The sequence below is a fragment of the Cryptomeria japonica genome, chromosome 4 (genome assembly GCF_030272615.1).
Source record: "Cryptomeria japonica chromosome 4, Sugi_1.0, whole genome shotgun sequence".
NCBI classification, from domain to species: Eukaryota; Viridiplantae; Streptophyta; class Pinopsida; order Cupressales; family Cupressaceae; genus Cryptomeria; species Cryptomeria japonica.
In genome coordinates this window covers 201,763,456-201,772,117 of record NC_081408.1, presented here as the reverse complement: position 1 = coordinate 201,772,117, position 8,662 = coordinate 201,763,456, and the positions used below count along the sequence as shown (strand labels likewise).

The 8,662-nt window shown below is 32.7% G+C and overlaps 1 protein-coding gene and 1 long non-coding RNA gene across 2 annotated transcripts; both read right to left on the bottom strand.

The window, feature by feature from the left end:
* Positions 1-327: 327 nt before the first annotated feature.
* Positions 328-3,735, bottom strand: LOC131874755 (uncharacterized). Its single transcript, XR_009372133.1, has 4 exons — positions 1,181-3,735; positions 1,010-1,099; positions 822-890; positions 328-743 (listed from the first exon to the last, which is right to left on the bottom strand). It is a non-coding gene; the product is annotated as an uncharacterized LOC131874755 (long non-coding RNA).
* Positions 3,736-4,730: 995 nt separating this feature from the next.
* Positions 4,731-6,886, bottom strand: LOC131028536 (uncharacterized). The gene is made up of 6 exons (XM_057958819.2): positions 6,635-6,886; positions 5,916-6,003; positions 5,524-5,675; positions 5,222-5,303; positions 5,032-5,082; positions 4,731-4,947 (listed from the first exon to the last, which is right to left on the bottom strand). The coding sequence occupies exons 1-5, from the start codon at positions 6,770-6,772 to the stop codon at positions 5,066-5,068; spliced, it is 477 nt and encodes a 158-aa protein (XP_057814802.2). The 5' UTR covers positions 6,773-6,886; the 3' UTR covers positions 4,731-4,947; positions 5,032-5,065.
* Positions 6,887-8,662: the final 1,776 nt, after the last annotated feature.

Here is an 8,662-nt window from a genome sequence, read left to right as displayed (position 1 = left end):
ATTTCCCGTGCTCGTTAATCATAAGATCGATCTGTCTGATCCTGTGGGGTCGTGTTGCGGCACTGAACCATCAGCGTGTATGGGTCAGGGTGGCTTGTGTCTTGGATTACAAACACATATTTAGGTTCAAAGCTTAAGTAATAATAAACTTTGTGCAATTATTCATCTAATCATTTGTACTGCGATTATGGATAACCATGATAAATGATTTGCATTAACCAAAAAGCTATAAATCCATGCAACATTGTATACCGTTAAAACTATCAAATATATCCAATACAAACAAATAGGCTTGCCAAAAGCCATATGGACTTAGAATTTCACATATTCATAAAACAAAACATATGTTCAAAATTGCTATAAAGGCATACAACATGATATCCAATAAAGTCAAATAGGGGCTTGCCAAAAGCCATATGGACATAGAATGTCACATATTCATAATACAAAACATATGTTCAAATTTGCCATATAGGCATACAACATGGTATCCAATAAAGTCAAATAGGAGCTTGCCAAAAGCCATATGGCGATAGAATGTCAAATATTCATAATAGAAAACATATGTTCAAAATTGCCATATAGGCATACAACATAGGACCCTATTCTATTCATTTCCCTCTAGGGGAAGGAAATAGATCACAAGATATCTTTTCTTGTTGAGGGGATGGAGATGTATATGATGCAAGTGTCTTTTGAGTACGTCCACTTGACCTCCTCTCTAGAATTTTTTGTAACTCCACCTGATACAATGAATAGAATGATGTTAGCATATACAAAAATTGAATTTTAGAATGACATATAATAGAATAGTCACTTACCACATACAAATAATCATGATGTTCATCCACAACAGGTGCACGTTCATGATCTGGAGTGACAAGCCCCTCCTGTAAGCATCACAATATAAATTAAACTAAATACAAGTGTCGTTAAAATTTTCAATAACATATTATTAAGAGAACAAATGTAATGCTAAATTTACTAAATTTACAAATATGTCTCATACTTCTGTTAAAGCAGTTGAACTTGCTACTACTGGAGCAACACCTCACTCCATTGATGCGTAGATAGCAGGAGGAGTCTCTGAATTCAACATCTGAAAATTAAACAAAGTATATTGATTAATCGCCAAACTATCTATATTATTTAATAACAACATTAAAGATAAATTGTTTACCTGGGTGAAAGATTGTTGATGAAATACACTACGAGGTGTTGATGTTGAAGCTCCAGCATCAAACTATTTGACATCCAAAATGAGTAATTAAAAAATAATTCACATAAGGTTCAACTATCTACATATAATAATTATATTTTTTCACTCGGTGTATACCTGTGGAGTTGATGAAGTAGTGAAAAAGGGTACTGCAAGAATGTTGCTAGTATTGTGAACACTTTGACCTCTGATTTTTTATCATAATAATTTACTAATTTAAATATTTTCTCAAATTTACATATAGGATTTAATAAAAAGAATGAAATGAACTTGTAATGAAATTCACCTGGGTATCAATGCCAAATGTTTCGTTCAGCAAGGATTCTATCATGACAATGTTCTTTGTAGCAAACTCCGCTCGTGCATGTGCATTCTCAGAACTATTAGGATCATAAGTGAAAAGAGAACCAAAAGATCGACAAAAATGAGCTGGAACTCGATGCCTAGAAGAATCAACATCATGACTCGCATCACCCTCTACTAGAGGACTAGCATACTGTATAAGGGTCTGATTGAGTGAGCTAATCGAGTCTAGAGTTTCAAGCTGAATACTCTCCTTCACAATGGAAGGAACAATAAAATGCTCCACCATAGGTCTGGCCAAGGGTTTTGGTGGGAGATTTGGATCCCACTGTGCACCCTCTCTATCATGCGAGGAACCCCCATCTCTACCTTGGAAATCTAGAAAATCAAAATAGTTTTGGATCTCATTAAGGACAAACTCACAGTACAGTTTTCTCAAAAAGTATTGGGGTACCTCATGATTATTGCATGGGGGCTGATCAAATACCATCCACCACCTATCCCAAAAATTGTTCTTAATCCCTTCATGATGACACCAATGAATAGGGGATCTCCTACATCCAGGGTGTAAAGGTTGATTCGTTGAGGGGTCCGTAAAAAGAGCACACGAGTCAAATTTATTAATTTTATTTTTCTTCACTGCCGCATATGATAATTTGTTAGCATAAAATTGCTTTTTTTCTTCCTTCTTATGGGACCAAAAATTTATTTGCCCACTCAAAGATTGTATGTGAGATACAATAGATTGCAAAGAACTGGCAAGGTTTGTCCTATGGGAGTTTGTTCCAGTGGGATCTTTTAGCCTTGTGATTAAACCTTCAAGCTCTTTTTGGCTATTTTCTATTTGACCTAATAGGTTTTCTTGTGTACCTATGGGGTGTCTAGGGATTGTAGGAGGTTCTTGATGTGCTTCTTCTTCAATATGGTCTTCATGAGGAGCTAATTGATGTGCTTCTTCTTCAATATGGTCTTCATGAGGAGGTGATTGAGTGTTTTCAACATTTTCTTGTCTAATCTCATTTCGTGATAATGAAAATAAATTTAAATCAATAAACCTAGTTTAATCTTCAAATTAATAAAAAAAATGACAATAAGAAAATAAAAATACCTACCTCTTCAAGCTCTTCGATGGTGTGGCAGCATTTTGATGAGAGATGGACAACTTAGTGCCCAATTTCAAGCTTTTACAAATGGCGAGTGCAAGAAAATAGCACCCAAAAATGCCAAAATGCATCCAAAATGCGGAGCAAGGTCTTTTTGAGGTTTACAATGCACATAAGGTGTATGCACTACAGGGCGCACGCCCTACAGTGCGTGCGCCTTATGCACTTTAAAAATTTTTTTTGGAGTGTGGCACCTTTTTGGTACCACAAATTCGTGCATATACCCTGACTAAATTCATCAATCCAATACTTAACCATCTTAAGCATATCTATTAAAGAAAATAACAAAGTAGAAAAATCACTAATAAATGAAACCAACACACGAAATAATAACCTACATAAGCATCTCATGATACATATACATTCTATGCCAAAAATAGCTAAGTCAATACATAAACGATGTAGTAATTGCTCATACATTTCACATAGCTTATAAATACATTTGATAATCAAACCATCAAGGCACTACGAAGATGCCAATAGCACAACAATATAGAAGAACATAACTTTTTCATACACATGAGAATAAATATAACACATGTTGCAATATAATCGAGATTAGCTATACGTAGTGGTTATCATCATGCTCGAAATAAGAGTACTATAGTCTAATATTATATCACATAAATTAAGAATGCACTACCAAGGGAAGAAGAAACCACCACAAGAGGAACCAAAGTACTCGTGACAATAAAAAAGTAGAGTGGCGTCTCAAAAAGTCCAAATCATTCAGGAAAGTAGAGAACTAAATCAAAACACCAAAGGTGTCCATCATAGACTAGAGATAGACATTGCACGACATAAGATTATACCACATTAACAAGACTTGTAGTGCAGAAATAAAAGATGTATGTCTTGGAACACATATTAATTAAGATAAAGATGACATTTTGACAAGTAAATTCTTATCTTGGTCAAATATTTAAGTGCACACCCCAATATACAAGTGGGATAATGTTAGGCATGTGTTATACACTTTTCAAGCACTATCAACATTGTAACTCACAGTTAATAAAGCTAAAATTGGGACTAATTCTCTACATAATTATTATAAATATCTACTATGATTATTATTAAAATCATCTACTAAGATAATTTAATTTTTTTTTTAGTTGAGAATGTTTAAATTGTAAGTTTGATTTAACTTACAAATAAAGTATTCTATTAAATCATGCTACCTTGGAAGGAAACTTTTTCTATATCATGTTTTATTACACATAAATATACCTTCTCAAGTTGTTTATGTGATTATTAGATTGTTAGCTCTAAGTGTAATCTTGATTCTAAGTTTGTTAGCTCTAAGTGTAATCTTGATTCTAAGTTTACTATCAACACTGTAACTCACAGTTAATGAAGCTAAAATTGGGACTAATTTTCTACATAATTATTATAAATATCTACTATTATTATTATTAAAATTATCTACTAAGATAATTTAATTTTTTTTAGAGTTGATAATGTTTAAATTGTAAGTTTGATTTAACTTACAAATAAAGTTTTCTATTAAATCATGTTATCTTGAAGGAAACTTTTTCTTTATTATGTTTTATTACACATAAATATACTTTCTCAAGTTGTTTATGTCATCATTAGATTGTTAGTCTAAGTGTAATCTTGATTTTAAGTTTACTAAATTAGTTGTAGAGTTTATGTGATCAAGATTACTCCATGGAGATGGTTTACAATTTTCCATTTTGCATATCTCCTAATTAGCATAGGGTTGATTCTTATTATATTGCAATATTCTTGCTCTAGATGCAATATGATTAGTGTTGTTATTTACTAAGTTATTTCTCAAATATTATTTATTATATCATTGTTGAATAATTGTAGAATCTACAACTTTATAATAATTCGCCTATAGAAAATATGTAAAATTGTATTCATCATTCTTCTCATCCTCAATTAATAATAATCATTTTTTAATTAAATTACTTTTCAATTAATAAATTTTAATAAAAATGTTATAAACATTTCATTTTGAAATTAGAACACTCTTAATTTTTCTTTTATGTATTCATTGAATAGAATATTATGATAACAAATTCAAATAAAACACGTATATTGCACCATAACTATATAGAAACATTTTACATATTTTCACATATTAACCTACTATTTTTCATATGTGGCACCCAAAATACAATGAATTAGATGGCTCCCATATTTTCCACCAAAATCAGGCCATCCATCATTGCGACTTTAGAGAACCCTTGAATACCTTAGCTATGACATGATTGCATCCCATCGTTCTCCAAGTAACTGTAAATGAAATGATATTCAATTATTGAAAAAAATGGCTTATGGTACAAAATTCCATAGGTAAAAGTTGAACCATTAACTTACATCAAATACTAAGTTGATTTCTACGATCCCAGCTTTAATAATAAAGAGAACCTACAAAAACCAAATGCAATCTTCTTATATTTGGTAAAAGAAAAAAGTTAAAAAGAGATGATTATATTGGAAAACAGAAGCGATTTGAATATTCATGATCTCTTGGTAATATATGAAATCTAGAAATATTTGAACCCACCTTCCCACCAATTCCCTCTTGTTGAGTATTCATGCTGAAATGGGTCCGTGGCTTGTTCTAGCTGCTTTACTGCCATCTTAACCTGTGGGCACAGTTTGTTAATAACCATAGTAAAGTGGTGTTAAAGATTGTTGATGCTTTTTTCTTTCAATAGTAGTTAATTATGTAAATAGATATCAATAATCATCAATCTTTTAGAAATTTCTGCACCTGAAATCAATCTTCTGTGTTGCAAAAGTATCAAAAAGTTAACCTAGATAATCTGATCAGGATGACTAAAAATAAATAGGCTGAGAATTTACATCATCTTGAGCTTCATTTCTTCCCTGGAGAATGTGATAAAGCTCATCAGGTCCTCCATAGTATACAGAAGAGCTTAAGAAGCAGTGATCTGGACTGTGCTTCCCATGACTTTGCAGGTTGAGATAGGTTACTACTTCGCTTTCTTCCTTACCTGTGTTGTCCCCAGATATATAAATACATTACAACCAAAAGGAGTCCTAATAAGAATGAAAAACTTCTTCCCTTCATCAAGAGAAGAGTTTTGTCAGTGGAAGTAACAATGGTTGGTGTATCCACTAGACTTTTCTATCTTTCAGATTTGACAGCACTTCTTTGGCGTTAGTACTAAGCAAGTAGTTAGCAAAAGAATGATTGATAAACTTCATTAAAAGCTGTCAGAAGCATAAGGTACCTTTTACATGGCAGTGAGTACTCCTGGTTTGTTGGTTTTGATCATCCCACAGCTGCTTTTGATTGGGAGAACAAACTGTAAACTGAGACTGCAATCCATATAACTACAAACTCAGCAGCCAATAAAAGATATTTGAATCTAAAGCAAAATGAAACATATTTTGAACACCATTCTGAGAATATGGGGAAGTCTGAAAAAAAGAACCACTTTGGGTTTGTTCTAGCAAGTTCAAGCCGTGATCATCCACAATCAACCCAGAAGACGTCAGACAATTAAGAACTAGAGCTACATATATTGGCAGAAAATCTACACCAGATATATGGGTAGTAATCAAAATAGGTCAGTCAAATCCATGCTGGATAATATCAAATATGTCCCTCAAATCCATATTTACTGAACAAAATAATCCCTCAAATCCGTATTGGGTACTGATCAAATTGGTAACTCAGATCCATATTTAGTAAGCACTTAAGTCCCCTCAGATCCATATTGGGTAGTAATAAATTAAGTCACTCAAATCCATATTGGGCATTTGAACATTTGGCTTGGCTGATTGCAAACTTGGAATTGTCAGTCTATACCATGGAGGGATTCCAACATTAGCCAGGAAAGGTGACTGTTACATCTGATTGCAAAGTGAATACATATAGAGACAAACTATTAGTTCATAAATACAAACTACAATCCAGAAGACAGAAAAAACAAATCTGACTCAATACCTCTTTGATCTTAACAGTGGAAGTTCCTAACTGTGGATGACCATATGATTTTCCTATGATAGACTGACAGACAGCGCAAGAGCTTTGATCAAGCATTTCAGCCAGGGAAGTCCTCTTCGCTACTTGATAGCTTTCCATGGCCAAATCAAACCCTAATGAAATCTAGAATCCAATTCTGCCTTTGCAACTGCTAAAGAAAGGGTAGAACATATGAGTATGGATATGTTGTGAAATTTATTTGAAAGCAGGAGTGGTAGTTATATTAATAGTGGGTGCAGAGTTAAAAACAAGATAGGTGAGTGATTTTAGGACATTTTTAACTCCCAGAAGTATAAAAGTGGAAGACTTTTGGGGGCTAAATTTTAAAAAAAGAAGTAAAAGTAGATAACGCCCAACTACCATAAACTACCCTGATATGCTATGTTTTTCTTAAAATAATCAATCAAAAAAATGTAGAGATAATATGAAAACAATTTGACCACCAAATAGATATGCATGAACCGCGGGATTGATGTTGAAATTTATCAAACATGAGAGCTATTTAAATGTATTGTGTACGATTTGTCTGATACTGAAAATGTAGCCTCGTCCGATGAGAAGTAATATATTTTTTCTTCTGTAAGTGGGTATTTGTGGATGAGGTGTAAATCCACATCAAATGCCATGTTCTCAATATCTTATCTATTATTGCGTGGCAAAATTGAGGCGTCTGTATAGCACAGCTGACCCCAGTATTGGATTTGGCTGTATCCAGAATCTTTCGGTATAATCGATTATAGCTGGGATGTTATAATCGGGCAATTTCTCTATAGTTTTCAAACTGACTTGATTAGAATCCTCTAGGTGTCAGAATTATGTAAGATGAAAAGTTTTAGGGGATTTGAATATAGCATTACAAGTATTGCAGCTATTGTAATTTATATTTTACTTTGTATTTACAATTCTGATCATTTTAATTTATCCATCTTCTTACTCTCATAAAGAGTTAGTGCATTGGAGTCAATGCATACATTATTTATAGGTGAGAGCATCCCAAAAACTAGTTTCCTTTAGCATTTTTTGTTTCCCAGTTTGTAGTGTGTTGGATGCAAATAAGTGAATTCAAATAGCATCAAATCAAGACTAATTCAAACAAAATACATGCAAACTTAGCATATTGTTCATGAATTGAACGTGAAGTTATGATTAGCATAATAGATAAATAAACTCACAAACAAAGAGATGACAATGAAAGATGCCCAGATAGGGTGAGAGACAGGCTCTCATTTATAGAATTTTCAAGAGGATAATGGAGGGACAAGATGTATTGGCTATGATTTGAGGAAGATAAAGGCATGGATTGAAGTTGTGGCTATGTAACAACTATCCCATGATGTATAAATGCTAGGTGTGAGGAATAGACGGCTCACAATTGATAAGAATTCTCAAGAAAGAAGAATGAGGCAAATGTCAAAAGAAAATTAATTGGAAAAAGGTAGCTACGAGGTCAATAATGGGGATTTGACATCAGAAATGAGAAGTAAAGCTATTTTGGGAGACAAGATTTTATTTCTAACTGAGGTAAGGTCTGGTTTGTTAAAAATTCTAAATGAGACAAGATTTATTTAATTAATGTCTAGAAGGAGGTAAAGTGAAGTGCATTTGAGTATGAGCTAATTTAGGTGTCTACATCTAGTTTTTCTCTAGTTCCTTCAAACTATTTATGGTGATGATAGCTTTTCAAGTTTTCATGAGTTCAATTCTTTATTTGGAAAAATATTTTTAGATAGCATTGGTCATGTAAATCAACAACTTGTGTAATATTTTCAAACTTGTTAGAATGGAAGATCAAAAGGTTGTTCCATTGGTTGAAATTGCTAGAATACTAGGTAGTGTGTCTTACCTCACTAGAAAATAAAACATAGTTGTAGTATTAGGTAGAACTATCAATTCAATACATGTGGAATCCACAACTTTTTAAATTTGTCAAACTAACAAGTTTATAGCATTGCTTTATTGTTTGAACAAAATACAATGATTTTTTTGGTG

What these genes read in the sequence shown, in the direction of transcription:
- LOC131028536 (XM_057958819.2), bottom strand. Translation starts at nt 6,772, where the DNA reads ATGGAAAGCTATCAAGTAGCGAAGAGGACTTCCCTGGCTGAAATGCTT. An exon ending in TACTCACTGCCATGTAAAAG is followed by an intron (nt 5,676 to 5,915) that starts GTACCTTATGCT and finishes GGGACAACACAG; the next exon opens with GTAAGGAAGAAAGCGAAGTA. An exon ending in GAAATGAAGCTCAAGATGAT is followed by an intron (nt 5,304 to 5,523) that starts GTAAATTCTCAG and finishes CTGTGCCCACAG; the next exon opens with GTTAAGATGGCAGTAAAGCA.